The following is a 14,362-nucleotide window of genomic DNA, read 5'->3' as shown; positions in this document are numbered from 1 at the left end:
GTGGTATGGGCTCAGGAGTGGCAGCTTCTTATATTCCCTGTAGCTAGGGTGCCCTTTGCCATCATTGGAGCCAGTGTGTCTGTACCAGTCCTGGCTCTTCAGGAACAGGGCACATCCCAAGCCAAGTATCCGCACACTTCCTTGAGGAAACCCTTCTGCTAGTTATTTCAGTGCACTTAGAAACTTAAGTAGCATAACAGCCCAGGAAGCCTTGGACACAGGGCTACAGACAGAGCCAAGGAGGTGAAGCCACAGGCCACTTGTGAGAGATTGAAAAGAAATGGGAAAGAAAACTTTCACAGTTCTGAAAGTATTTTGCCATTATTTCCATTTGTGAGTCCAGTCACACTCTTTTTACAGCTTATCAAATACTCCATGGGGAGAGTTAACATTTGTGCCGTGCTTTTCCTGTGCTAGCAGCTCTCTGAGTTGCTTCTCTACCTACACTGTCGTAGGTACGCTCAACTGAAAACAGTAAAATGATGAGGGCGAAACAAAGCGTGGCAAAGATCAATAAGTAGACGTTTTTAGCGTCAGCTGCAGCTGACACCAGAGCCAGGCACCTCGCTATGCCAGAGTTAAGATAACTGTGGTCTGATCTCAGCTGGAGGCAGGGCCCCACTGTGGTTTATGGTTCAGCACAGGTTCAGATTCGGTTCATAGGAGGTGAACAGTGGGGCTGCTGGCACCTCGGCTGTTCAAAGGAAAGACTAGATTTTTCATGAGTTTCTAGGAAATATCACTCTTTTTTTTTTTCAATCACCACATGGAAACAAAATGTCTTAGTCCCCGACCTCCAGGAGAACCTGGACTTATCACTACAAGGCACTCTGGAACCTTGAGCAAACAAAGCATCTGGACTGTGTTTGAAGTAACGCTACTGCATTTTTCTCTGAGACCAGCTCTCTATGTAGCCCAAGCCAGCCTTGGACTTGTCAGCCTCTTCTCTCGGCTTCTGGAGTGCGGCACGTAATTCAAGAGAGGTATGCAACACCCTAATCACAGGCCACTACTTTCTGACTTACAGGAACAAGGGGTTAATTAAATGATGGTAGGAAATTCCTGCCCTCGTAGAGTTTTAAATTCAGTTGAATATAGGTAGGTCCATCAAGAACAGTTTGTGCTTAAAAAGTGCTATTTAAAGGAATCATCACCCACTTCTCTATCAGATCAACTCTAAAACATCAGGAGCACAGTTCCTATCAGCTTTCTGCTTTCTCATCCTTTGTGTCTGCCCGCCCCCCACATATGTGTGCCCCAGTCTGGACTTTTTTTTTTAACCTTGAAAAAACAAATGTTTATATGGACTATATTTACTGAACATGAGAAGATGCAGAGAGAGGTGAGGACGCAGGCCCCTTACCATCCGTCTGGTAGTTGAGGGCTACAAGCTGTATCCCGTGGAGCCAGAACATGAGGGGGTTGGGATTGGATGAGTCGATTCGGGTTGCAGCAGGGTAGGTCCTCAGCAGCTGACAAGCGGTGTGCTGGATCAGTTTCTGAGAATACCTGCGACACAGACGTTTGGCGGCATTTTCATTCAGTGACGAGATATGATAGCATTTGGGAGTTCTAATGATAGCGCTGAGGGATGTGCTTGGGCTGAGTGGAGAAGACGATTCCTCCCAGGTTTGTCGAATTCCTTCATAGGAACCTAGACTCCCCCAAAAGACCAGCCTCTGATTAATGTCAAAACTTCAAACATTTTAGAAAGACTACGCTCAACAGCACACCAAATACACAGTTGTAGCAAGGAAACAAGCAGAAAATATCTCGAATTTTACTTGTGAGTTAGTTTGCTACCTTAAAACATGGTGGCTATTGAGTTTTAAAATGAGGGTAGCAAGATGAGGTGTGGCTCAGTGTTAGGGCACACATCTAGCATGCACAAGGATCTGGGTTCAATTGCCAGCACCAATAAGTAAATAGCAAGTAAATAAATAAATAAAACAAGGAATAACATGAAGATGGTAATGTTAATTTAAATTAGACATCCAGAAGTCCTTTTGCCTCAGTACATCATTGTTCTGTGGGTAATCTTTACAAATACAATATCTGAATGTAACTGTATGAAACTCACAAGAAAACAAAGCCCCTAAGCAAACCAAATATTCTATCGATGACATAGTTAAATAAGTATCCATATAAAGGAGTACCACACTGGCACAGAAAAATGTGCAGACTGGTGTGTGACATCTGAGAGCAACTAAGAAGTTAAGCAACTATGTTTGATTACATCCCATTTGGATTTTCTTTAAAACAATTTTATTTTTCTTGAACAAATTATAGTGAACCTCTCAGTGGTCAACTCTGAGAAACAGCATCATGACACTGATCATGGAAAGGAATTTTAATCATCTCATGTATCAGCTGGACTTTTAACTAGGGGGGATTTATTACTTTTACAATAAAAAATAATTAGAAATAAAATGATGTATCTTGCGGATAAAAGGCACAGTTCCAGAACTGTTTGAACGGTGGAAGGTGCTTCCAATTTCACTTTTGAGGCAAACAATGTGAGACTATCTTCAGTAAAAATGCTATTTTTAGTGAGTTAAAAGAACAAATTAACAATCAAAAGATATTTATGTTGTACTTGGACAGTGTAAACATCTATGAAAATAAAAGTGAATTTCAAAATTCAAGGGAAGTGGTTAGACAGCAGATATCTGAGCCATCCAGCATGCAGGACCAAGAGAAGACACTGAGGGAAGGTGATTTTACTTTTTCCAGATGTCCTGTTAAACGATGCTGTCTCCCCTGGGCTCATTCTGCCAGGATTGTTGCCAAAAATGGACTTCCTGCTTTTCCTTTCTTTCCCTCTGCTAGAGCCAGATGAATTTAGAGTTGACAGGCCTGTTCTCATAAAAAGAAAATAAATAAGCCAAAAGCCACAGGCAAGAGAGCTCACCATTTTCCATCCTCATTAATGTTTATATTGAAGTCCTATTTTTCCCTTGTTACACAGCACAGAAGGCCCATTACAGTTAACATGGTTGATAATAGTATTGTAGGCAATTATAGCAGAGTTTATTCAATCTCTAGACAGATGCAACAGACATGGCATGGTTATTAAAGAATAATCCCCAATTACAACACCACACACACACACACACACACACACACACACACACACACACACATTCCTAATGAACTGTGTGCCTAAAGAGTTTTAAAATTTCATGTACAGAATATGCTACAGTTAATATTTAATTCCTTGAGGCTAACAACTCAACTTGGGGAGATGAAAGAATGATTATGAGCTGGGTACAATATTGTCAACATTATGAGCCTTCTGATATTCTTTGTTGAGGCCTTGTGGGCTTTCATCCACTCATACTAGCATGCTTATTCTTGCTGTCTTTGTTCAGCTCATGATTAGGTAGTCGTGTTGGTGAGACTTTATAGGTGCAGCTTCTGACGTTCCTAGAAGACAGGACCTCATAGTGACCTCATAATCCCTTGGATCCTCTGGCTCTTCCAACCTGTCTGCCCCTCTTCCACAGTGATGCCTAAGCCTCAGGTGCAGGAGTTGTTATGTAGATACATCCTCTGGGCCTGGGTTCCACAATTCTGCCTTCTGATTGGCTATGGTTTTCTGTAATGGCCACTTAAGGATGCTGGAAGAGGGAGAAGTAATTATCCCCAGGGATGAGCACACCAATTGGTTGTCTAATACTACGGTAGTCAGCCAAAAAAAAAAAAAAAAAAAAAAAATACATACAACTAACGCTATACAGAATGAGCAGGTTGTACTGTGTATTTAGGAACATATGTACATGCATGCATGCATATACACACATATGTACACACACACACACACATCAACAATTAATGAAAAAAATGGGCCATGAGTTTGAAAGAGAGAAGGGAGGGGTATATAGGATGGTTTGGAGGGAGAAAAGCAAAGGAAGAAATGATATAATCTCAGAAAATGGAAAAATAATTTTAAAAATCCTTCTGGCATGATCTTTGACTAAACCTGTTTTTCCTTATCTAAGAAATGGGTGTGAATATAGGAACTTACTCGCAGGATTAGTCTGAGGGTTCAATGGGAAAGGTATGATGATGATGTTTTATGGCTTTTCTTTCTCACTCCTGGTCCAATCACCCCCTGGATCCTTTATGCCAGGCATGGTGCCTGGTGCACAGCAGAAACTCAGTATGCATTTGCTGAATGAGAAAATGAATGCACACCACATAGACCCAACTCTAGTATAAGAAGAGTGACTTAAAGGCTCGAGGGAAGCAGCTGACTTAAAATCATCCCTACTGCCCACAGCTAAACCTCTGCAGAGTGACTTCTTATGCTGCAGCAGTTTGGAGGTCTTCTAAGAACACCAGCAGAGAAAGGACAGAGAAGTGTTTAGAAGTATAGACGATCCTATCTGACACTGCTGGGGTGACGAAGAACCAGCGACCAGATAGCCCAGAGACAAAGGGTAAAACCAAATAATATTGGCTTAAGAAAGTAGTAATGGAATGACCTCTAATGATATTCTGCTATACTCATAGATCCATGCCTTATTCAGCCATTGTCAGAGAGGCCTCTTCCTGCAGCAGATGGGAACAAATACAGAGGGCCACAGCCAGACATCATGGAGAGAGAGAGAGAGAGAGAGAGAGAGAGAGAGAGAGAGAGAGAGAGAGAGAGAAGAGAAGAGGAGGGGGGGAGGAGGAAGGGAGGGAGGGAGAGAGCGAGAGCGAGAGAGAGAGCGAGAGAGAGAGAGCGAGAGAGAGAGAGAGAGAGAGAGAGAGAGAGAGAGAGAGAGAGAGAGAGAGAGACTTTGAAACACTGTGGAAGATGAGACAGAGTATAAGAGCCTAAGGGGATGGAGGACACCAGGAGAACAAGGCCCTTTAAATCAACTGAGCAAAGGTCCTATGAACAGACAGAGACTGAAGCAACAAGCACAGGGCTTGCACAGGTCTGCAATAGGTCCTCTGCGTATATACTGTGGCTTTCAGTTTAATGTTTTTACAGGATTCTTGAGTGTGTGAACAAGTGTGACTCTGATTCTTATGCTTTCTTGGGCTCTTTTCCTTGTGTTGGTTTTCCTGGTCCCACTTTATGATGGTTTTTGTTTTATCTTATTATATTTTATTATGTTGTTCTGTTGCTATCTCTTAGAAGCCTGTTCTTTTTTTAAATGAGAGACAGAAAGGGAATGGATCTAGATTGAAGTGTGTGTGTGTGTGTGTGTGTGTGTGTGTGTGTGTGTGTGTGTGTGGTGAACTGGGAGGATTAGAGGGAGGGTAAACTGTAATCAAGATATATTGATGAGAAAAGAATCTATTTTCAATGAAATGGGGATGGGGATGCACAGGAGATGGATTTAGAAAACTGAGGCTCAGAGAGGGGATTGGTGTTGGCCAAAGTCACAGATAAGAGTCATGAAAAATCCTGCCTAATGACTTTGTCATCTAATAATTCTTTGGAGAGGGGGGGGGAAACTGGTTTCTTCTTCTTGGGATGTGGAGTCCATTTGAAAAAATTATTTATGAGTATTTTGCCTGCATGTATGTCTGTCTGTGTACCATGGGCAGACAGTACCCTTGAAAACTAGAAGTGGGACACTGTATACAGGCATATATGCAGGCAAAATCCCCACACACATAATAATGTTTTTAAAATGGGAGGGACTCCACATCCCAAGAAGGGATCACCACACACACACACACACACACACACACACACACACACACACACACACACACATTTGGAGAAGGAAAAGCCATAGAGATGTAAGGATTAAATGTAACTGAGAAACAAATTCTATAGCAGAAATAAACATAAAGAGCCTCAGTTATTTCCTTGATCCTAGGAAAGAACACAGTCCTGGGAACTGAGACACCCAAGCTCTGCTTCTTCCTGGGCCGATGACTTGGTTCACAACTGTACAAAAGTTATTTTACCTTTTTTTTTTTGAGACAGGTTTTCTCTGTGTAACAGCTCTGGCTGTCCTGGAACTTGCTTTGTAGACCAGGCTAGCCTGGAACTCACAGAGATCTACCTGCTTCTGCTTCCTGAGTACTGGGATTAAAGGTGTGTACCACCACTGCCTTGCTAGGTTATTTTACTCTTAGCGGGGCTTGGGCTGCACTTTGAAGGTTTTGGGTATTTTGTTTATGTGTGTGTGTTTTAATCTTTTAGTACAGGGAATTGAATCTTGAGTCTTTACAAATGCCCAGAAAGTTTATTGAGCCAATAACCCCCACTTTTGTTTTGAAGTTTGAGAAAGGGTCATTTTTAGCTGCCTAGCATGGCCTTGAAATCATTCTGTAGACAAGCTTCCAATTCACAATCCTGCCTCAGCCTCTGAAGCAGCTGGACTATAGGCTTGTGCTCCTGGGACCAGATTAGGTAAGTCTGAAAAATGAGATTCACTGAAACTGCTAAGGCAGCTTATTAATTTATCAAACACAAAACCAACAAGGCAACAAAATAAACATTTTATAATTTCCTCATGTACATCAGAAAAATTACAATAACAATTAATTTTTAGAAGCTATTATAACAGTGACTCTGAGGACATAATTTTAATTATTCTGGGAAAGGCTATAAAATTATAGACAGGGTAGAGAAACTTCAATTGCTAACAAACAGCCCATCAGGAGTATGTGCTGTGTCAGGTCAGAGGGATGGATGACTCAGTGGTTAAATGCACCTGCTGCTCTTGCAGAAGACAATTCCCAGTACCCACATCTGGTGGCTCACAATAGCTTCTAACTCCAGCTGTGAGAATAGAGGCCTTCTTCTGCTGTTCAAATCTTAGATGGTCTTTTAATTAAAAAAATCCCAGAGCCGGCTATCAGGGTCAAAGCTGAAAGATCAGAGAAACAGAGCAGCCAGCCACTAGTTCTTAGCTCTACAAAATCCTCAGCCTAAAGAAGGTGAGTTCCTGTTTCCTCATGCCTTATATACCTTTCTCTGTCCAGACATCACTTCCTGGGATTAAAGGCGTGTGTGCTCCCTAGTATTGGGATTAAAGGTGTGTGCCACCACTGCCTGGCTCTGTTTCCAGTGTGGCCTTGAACTCACAGAGATCCAGACAGATCTCTGCCATCAAGTGACAGGATTAAGGGTGTGTGCCACCACCTCCTGACCTCTATATCTAATCTAGTGGTTGGCTCTGTCCTCTGATCCTCAGGCAAGTTTATTAGGGTACACAATGCACAATGTATCACCACAATATATCTCCTGGGGCATGTGTGAAACACGAACATTCGAGTACTAACACACACACACACACACACACACACTCCTAAATAAAAATAAAATCTTCGCCTTTAATCCCAGCACTCGGAGCAGAGCCAGCGGATCTCTGTGAGTTTGAGGCCAGCCTGGGCTACCAAGTGAGTCCCAGGAAAGGCGCAAAGCTACATAGAGAAACCCTGTCTCGAAAAATCAAAAAAAAAAAAAAATAAATAAATAAAAAATAAATAAATAAAATCTTAAAAAAAAGAGTATGTGCTTTGTAAGTGTTTTAAAACAATATACCAGGAACAATAGCCATGTGTTTAAACTCAGGAGGCAAAGGCAGGTGGATCTCTATGAGTTCAAGGCCAGCCTGGTCTACATAGAGGACAGCCAAAGCTATATAATCAAAACAAAAAACCAAACCAAACCAACAAACAAAAAACTATATGTTTATCCTGCACTTCAAGTCAGGAGTTGGGCCAAATCATCCCCCCCCCCAGACACTATCACAATTCTCTATTTGGTATAACTTTATCTTTCCCACTGAATTGAAATATCCATGAGAATTTGTATTCCCAGTTTACTCAATCCTGAGAAAAGACAAAGCTAGTTGAGTTGTTTCTGTATTTCTAGTGTTACCTGTGTTTATAAAGAATGAAACATGAAGCAAAAGTGATTTTGTTTTTTTGAGAGACAGGGGTTCCCTCTACAGTTCAGGCTGGCCTGGAATTCACTACATTAGACCACATTGGCTTCGAACCTGTGGCAATTCTCTGGGCTGTGCCACCTAAGTGCTGGGATTACAGGCGTGTGTTGATTCTTGAACAGTACAGCCCTCATACTTAATCTGATGCTGACAGGTTAACTTTCCTCTTCTATAATGAAATAAGCATCACTGGTGTTAAGTATGACTGGGGCATACTTACTCGTGTGACATAAATCATGCCCTGTGAAACTAAAATTTTAACATTTTAGGTGTATGTATGTGTGCCTTCTTATGTATATGTGCGACATGTGAATGCCTGGTGCCCACAGAGGCCACAAGAAGGCATTAGATCTCCTGGAGCTGGAATTAGAGGTGGTTGAGAGCCATCTAATGTGGATTGGGGGAACCAAACCTGGGTCCTATGCAAGAGCAGCAAGTACTCTTAATTGTTGAGCCATCTGTCTAACCACATAAAATTAAATTCAAATGCTACCTTCCTGTATGTTTTGAAATATTTGCTGCATGTTCATTCATTCATATCCCCTTCAACAGGATTTACTAGCAGATGAGCAGCAGCCACTGCCAAACATTTTATAGTTTCTGGAAGAAAACTTAAAATTAAGAAAATTCTGTGATTTTTTTCATAGGTTGTGTAAGATGGACACTAGTATCTCCAGACCTAAATCTCCAACATTATATAAGATAGTCGCTGAACATCTCTGTCCTCTTTGCCAGGTGCAATGTGAGAAGTGATGTTTGCCAGGCCCTGAGTTCAGCACATCTTGAAAAGGTCAGGGTTGCCATTCTGACTCCTCTGCCCAGGCCACCTTTCTATGCCGGAAATACTGATATTCAGACAGATCCTCCAGTCCTAGTTCTTTCCCCGCCTCAGAAATCTTGGGCACAAGAGTTTGTTTTTTATGTTTGTTTGTTTGTATGAGATTATTTTTGCTGATTCTACCTTTTCACTTATTCTTAATTTTTTTTTACCTTTTGGTCTCCATTTTGGGACATATAATTTGGTGGATAATACACCCTGATGAGAAGGCAGAGTAGATGTTATTCAGGAAGGGACTTTGGAGACAGACAGGCTTCAGAGTCATTGATCTATCATTTGCTAAATGAATTAAATACACTTTTTTTTTTTTTTTTTTTTTTTTTTTTAAAGAAATGATTTCTCTGTGTAACAGCTCTAACTGTCCTGGAACTAGCTCTGTAGACCAGGCTGGCCTGGAACTCACAGAGATCGACCTGCTTTTGCCTCCTGAGTACTAGGATTAAAGGCGTGTGCCACCACCGCACCGCTGAATACATTTTTTTTTTTTTTTTGAAGCAGCTCATCACAATAAGTTCTTTGTGTTTCTAGAAATGGCCAAGTGGGAAAACTTTCTCCCTTCCCACAACTCCTATCGAGTGGTTTGGGCAGAGCCTCAACTCCACAGCTCAGGCATGGGATGATGTAGTCCAGGCAGGCCTTGAATTTGTGGCAATCCTCCCAGCACCAGACATTCAGAATACTGCAGCTCTGAGGTCACGGGGTGAGGGGTGAGGTGGGGGGCGGTTAAGGTTTGGGAAAATAACTCGGTGAGAAACAGTAACACTTCTTCTGGAGGTTCTGAAGAAATCTCAGACTGAAGCCAGTCTGGAAGCCTCTGGTGCTGGTTTACTGTAGATGCCTCCCAAGCACAGTGGCTGGTGAGAGAATGACAGAGGGAAGGCTTGTACCCCGAACTGACCAGCGAAGAGCACTTGCTGTTCTTGTAGAAGACCTGAGTTCAGTTCCCAGCACTCATGTGGTACCTCACAGCTGTCCATAACTCCAGTTCTAAGGGGTCCAATGCTCTCTTCTGGTGTCTGAAGGCACCAGGCACACACACACACACACACACACACACACACACACACACACACACACACACACACGATGCACATATATCCACACAAAACACCCATGCACATAAAATAAAAACAACAAATCATTTGAAAAATACAAGTGGAAATCCACTACCCTTGGAGAACTATTATGAAAAGTCAGAAACCGTCTGTGGAAATTATTTCAGTCACACAATTCAGTTATTTTTCAGTATTCACAGTACCCCATTGGACAAATAGTACACTTTTATCCTTTAGTAACTTTTAATATTAGAGATGATATCGACTACTCTTACCCGGAAACTTTACTGCCTGGCAGTAGATGATGAGGTCAGAGAGTTCCGGTGCAATCTGCCTGCTTTCCTTCTTGTTCTGAGGGAGGTAAAACTCCTCTCCCAGTTCCATGTCATACACCTTCAAAGGGAAAATGACACCATTTTACCAGAAGGTGGAGTCCCCTTGCTCTGGATCCCCAAAGCACTTTCTCTATACTTCTCCCAGGTTGCTAACTTCCCCTTTCTCAGCATTTCTTCACACTCCTATGCCAGCACCTTTCTGAGGGAAAGGGGAGTGTCTAATTCATTCTTCATGTCTCTCAGGACAGAATCCATTATCTTATACACAGAGTAGTCTATACACATTTGTTGAATTAATAGAGGATTGGTGATTTATGAGCTTTGGCTCAAATTTTTGACACTGCAGCTGTCTGAACAGATTTTTTTTTTTCCATGTCCGTAGGCTGTGAGACACCTGAGGGTGAGGCCTGGGTGCCTCATGTGTCTTTCTGGTCTGTGTTATTCTTGCTAACTCTTCATAATCTACTTTCCTTTTATCTTCTCGGTGTAAATGATTTTAAAACCTCTTAAAATTTCTTGAACAACCAAGTTGTCCTCTTGGTCTGAATGCCGTTTCTGTAGACTTGGGCAAAACTTCATTCTTAAACAGCATCTTCCATGAGAGCCCTCCTCAATCCTCTGATTACACAGTGAGATCACTAAGCTTTTTACTTATCTACAAATATGACTCACAGGTCTGTCTCTACCCCTAAACCATCCATCCCCTGTACCACTCCAGTGCCTGCCACACATATACTTCCAGTAGGTATTGGCTGGGTGAAGTAATAACAAGTGACAAGCAGGTGTCCCATAACATCTCCATGTGGTCTTTGGCATCTGAGGGACATTGAGCGAGGAAGGAAGGGAGGGGAGGGCAGTCCCAGCTGAAAGTGACAGAATACCAAGAATCAAGTAAAGAAGAGCCGTCTCCTACCTTTCCCTTATTGCAAGAAGAGTTATCTGCTTTCTTTATCCTTTTGGGGATTTCTTCATTGTACTCAAACTGAAGCTTGTCAACACACGATTTGTTTTCAGGTTTGTCTTCCAGAATATTGTCTGAAAATGAGTTATCAGGCTTCAGTGAAAGAGAACCAAATGCGTCCCTTCGGCACTTTGTGTGAGGGTATCCAGCCACCTGCATGTATCTGCAAGACTGAGGTCCTGGCTATGCATTACTAAAATGATGGCTTGAAGCACAATTTTAAAACTTGGGCTATATGTGGAGCTTAGGTTTCATGGTCTCATTTACCAGTAGTTTTGGTACCAAACAGGCATAATCTAAACCGGAAGGCTCATGGTGCACAGCTGGTTGTATCCTATGTCAAGAGGCTGATGGCCACAGGTCTGGGGAAGAGCTAGCGGTTGAAGCACTTCTAGGCGGTGCATTCATGAGGTAACCAGCCTTCCCTCGAAATGAGGCTATTTGCTTCTTGAAATGTCAAAGCCAATCTTCATGGGAGAAGACTTATTGTTATGCTCGATGCAAAGTTTCCCCAATTTAAATTAATTGGAAAGTAAAGTCTTCATGATTGTTTTTTTTTTGTTATAATTTTAAGACTGCAAATATATTTTTTTTAAATTTATTTATTTTTAGTACATTGGTGTTTTGCCTGCATGTATATCTGTATGAGGGTGTCAGATTCCACAGAATTAAGTTACAGACAGCTGTGAGCTGCCTTGTGGGTGCTGGGAATTGAACCTGGGTCCTTTGGAAGAGTAGGCAGTGCTTAACCACTGAGCCATCTCTCCAGTCCCAAGAATGCAAATATTTGTAAGTATGGTAGAGAATCTTAGATTTTTGTCATGTTTGGTGTCTCTAGAACAAGTGTAGAAGTCTAAGAAGTATGTTATGATTTTACTCTTTAAAAGTGAAAAACAAGAGAACTAATATCTCATTCCAGATTTACTATCTTTTTGGACCACAAATGCTTAGACCAAAATATCCTTATAGCAAATCAGGGCCATGCAGCTTACCAAAGAGATCAACAATGTCACTGCATTTCTACGCACAGAAGTGTCACAACTCCATGCTAATCAGACCCAAGACAGTAGAGACATAATGCGGACATCCATGCAGTTAAAATACCGGGTTCAAACGGTGTTTACCTTCCTGACTGTTAGCAACAGGGGAAGCAGTAAGGACATCTGCTACAGAGAGACAGAACCAGAAGGAAAATACAGGTGAGGAGAATTAAGACTGAGCCAGAGCCATCAAATGAAGGTGTGGAGTAAAGAGCAGGTTAGATCACAAGATGAGTGAACAGGAAGTGCCTCAGAGACCCAATAGTTTGACTGTCATAGATGCAAGGACTAGCAACAAAGGAAACACAGCCAATCCTGGCCCCTGGGTAGTGGATGCGAAAGGCTCAGGAGTTCAAGGTCATCTTCAACTACATAGAGCATTTAAGGACATCCTGGGCTGTATGAGACACTGCCTCAAAAAAAAAAAAGAGCAAACATTGTTAAAGCTAATCATGCCATAAGCTGCCCATTCATATTACTAGTTAGTGAAGACTGTAACATTTCTGATATGGCCTTAATTAAACTCAGAGAAATGAGAGAGGCATTGCAACCACCATCAAAACCATATGCTTGCTAAGGCATTTAACGGTTGCTTATGTAAGCTGTCATAGGACAAATTTACAAGGCATGCCATAACTTCAAGGCCTATTTTATTTGGAAGTCAGCTAGCCAGAGGGATCTTTTAAGTGAAATGGGAAATAACCATGACAGTGGCCTTCAGCTGTCATAGATCCCAGATGTTTGTGTTGGAAGTATTTGTGTGTGTGTGTGTGTGTGTGTGTGTGTGTGTGTGTGTGTGGTGGGGGGAAGGAGCATCACCAAACACTGGATAGAACTTTTTCATGGTGTATCAGAGAGACTTATTGTTCATAGTGGTGAAAAGTCATTGTCCAAAGTCTCACACCATGGGAGTAGAGCCTGGTGGGCTTCCACTTTCAACAAATACTCTACCCCAGCTTTAAACAATGCATACAACTAATTTAAAAATTCAGTGGGGAGCAGAGTTAAATTTTACTCCCCTGCACAAAACCAAACCAGAAAGATCTTTCTGTCTTCTGTTCGTTTTTCTATTTGCAAATAAATAAATAAATAAATAAATAAATAAATAAATAAATAAATAAATACTGAGAACAATAATTTTAAATGCTCAAATTCCTGTTCTCTAAAGTACAAAAATGTCCAAGAGTAATGATTGAGAAGAATTTATATTTTGGTGGACCAACTTATTACAGGAACAAATAACATCTGGATTGGCTGATTTCTTTTCTTTTTAAAAAAATTTTTTGAGACAGTGTTTCTCTATGTAGCCCCAGCTGTTCTGGAACTCACTTTGTAGATCAGGCTGGCCTCGAAATCACAGAGCTCTGCCTGCTTCTGCCTCCCAAGTGCAGGGATTAAAGGCAGCAGACTGGCTGATTTCTTAGGAATATTTTTTTCATTTAATCTCTGAATCAATTTGTTTTGCTATGGGGGCATTTCCATGGGAGTAAATGTGTCAGTATAAAACTTTTTGCATTTTCATGACTATTTAGGACTAGGATGATAATAAATTGTCTTGACTCCATTCAAATTGTATCCTTTTTATTACCTCATGCCATTTCAGATCAAATAAGTGGGCCTTTAACTGATGGCATGAAATAACCAACTATCATGAAGACTAAATATTAAATGGATATTGCTTAGTATTATATTTTAAGTTGGAACACAACTAGACTGTCACCAGTAATGATGACTTTGAACTGAAACATGACTGGAAACAACCCTGAGTATGGGAAGCTGATATGTGGAGGTGGCTTGGTGGTCTTTACATCAATGGTAAATGGTTACTAGTGTGGGGACAACTACACATTTAGCAAATAGTCTACCTTAAGCAGCATGTATGTGCCAGGGATCACAGGGCCTTTGATGTATGAGGCAAATGCTCTACCACTGAGCTAAACCTTCAAGCCAATAATGCTATGTAGGAAGTGAGCAAGACTTCTAAATCAGCCAGGGCCAAACAAAAGAGATGCTGTCTCATTAAAACAAAACAAAACAACAACAAAAACAAACTTTGCATTTTCTTATGGGAATACTGTTGCCTTTTAGAGGTCAGCAAAGTGAAAGCCCACTGTCAGTAATGTTGCAGGAGAAAACATTTTGTAATCTCCTGCTAATGAGATTAATTACGTGCAATTCTGGCTTGAGAAGAATGCTTCGCCAGTAACCGTGAGTTAACATGATTTA

The 14,362-nt window shown here is 41.4% G+C and overlaps 1 protein-coding gene across 1 annotated transcript in view; it reads right to left on the bottom strand.

The window, feature by feature from the left end:
- Nucleotides 1–14,362, bottom strand: part of Plce1 (phospholipase C epsilon 1) — a 290,203-nt gene that overhangs the window by 19,060 nt on the left and 256,781 nt on the right. Inside the window, 4 exon segments of the mRNA XM_028882911.2 lie at nt 1,364–1,654; nt 2,725–2,856; nt 10,076–10,193; nt 11,049–11,170. Of these exon segments, the coding sequence (XP_028738744.1) occupies nt 1,364–1,654; nt 2,725–2,856; nt 10,076–10,193; nt 11,049–11,170 (663 nt within the window).

The sequence above is a fragment of the Peromyscus leucopus genome, chromosome 1, assembly GCF_004664715.2.
Source record: "Peromyscus leucopus breed LL Stock chromosome 1, UCI_PerLeu_2.1, whole genome shotgun sequence".
Taxonomy (NCBI): Eukaryota; Metazoa; Chordata; class Mammalia; order Rodentia; family Cricetidae; genus Peromyscus; species Peromyscus leucopus.
This window is presented reverse-complemented; position numbering and strand designations above follow the sequence as displayed.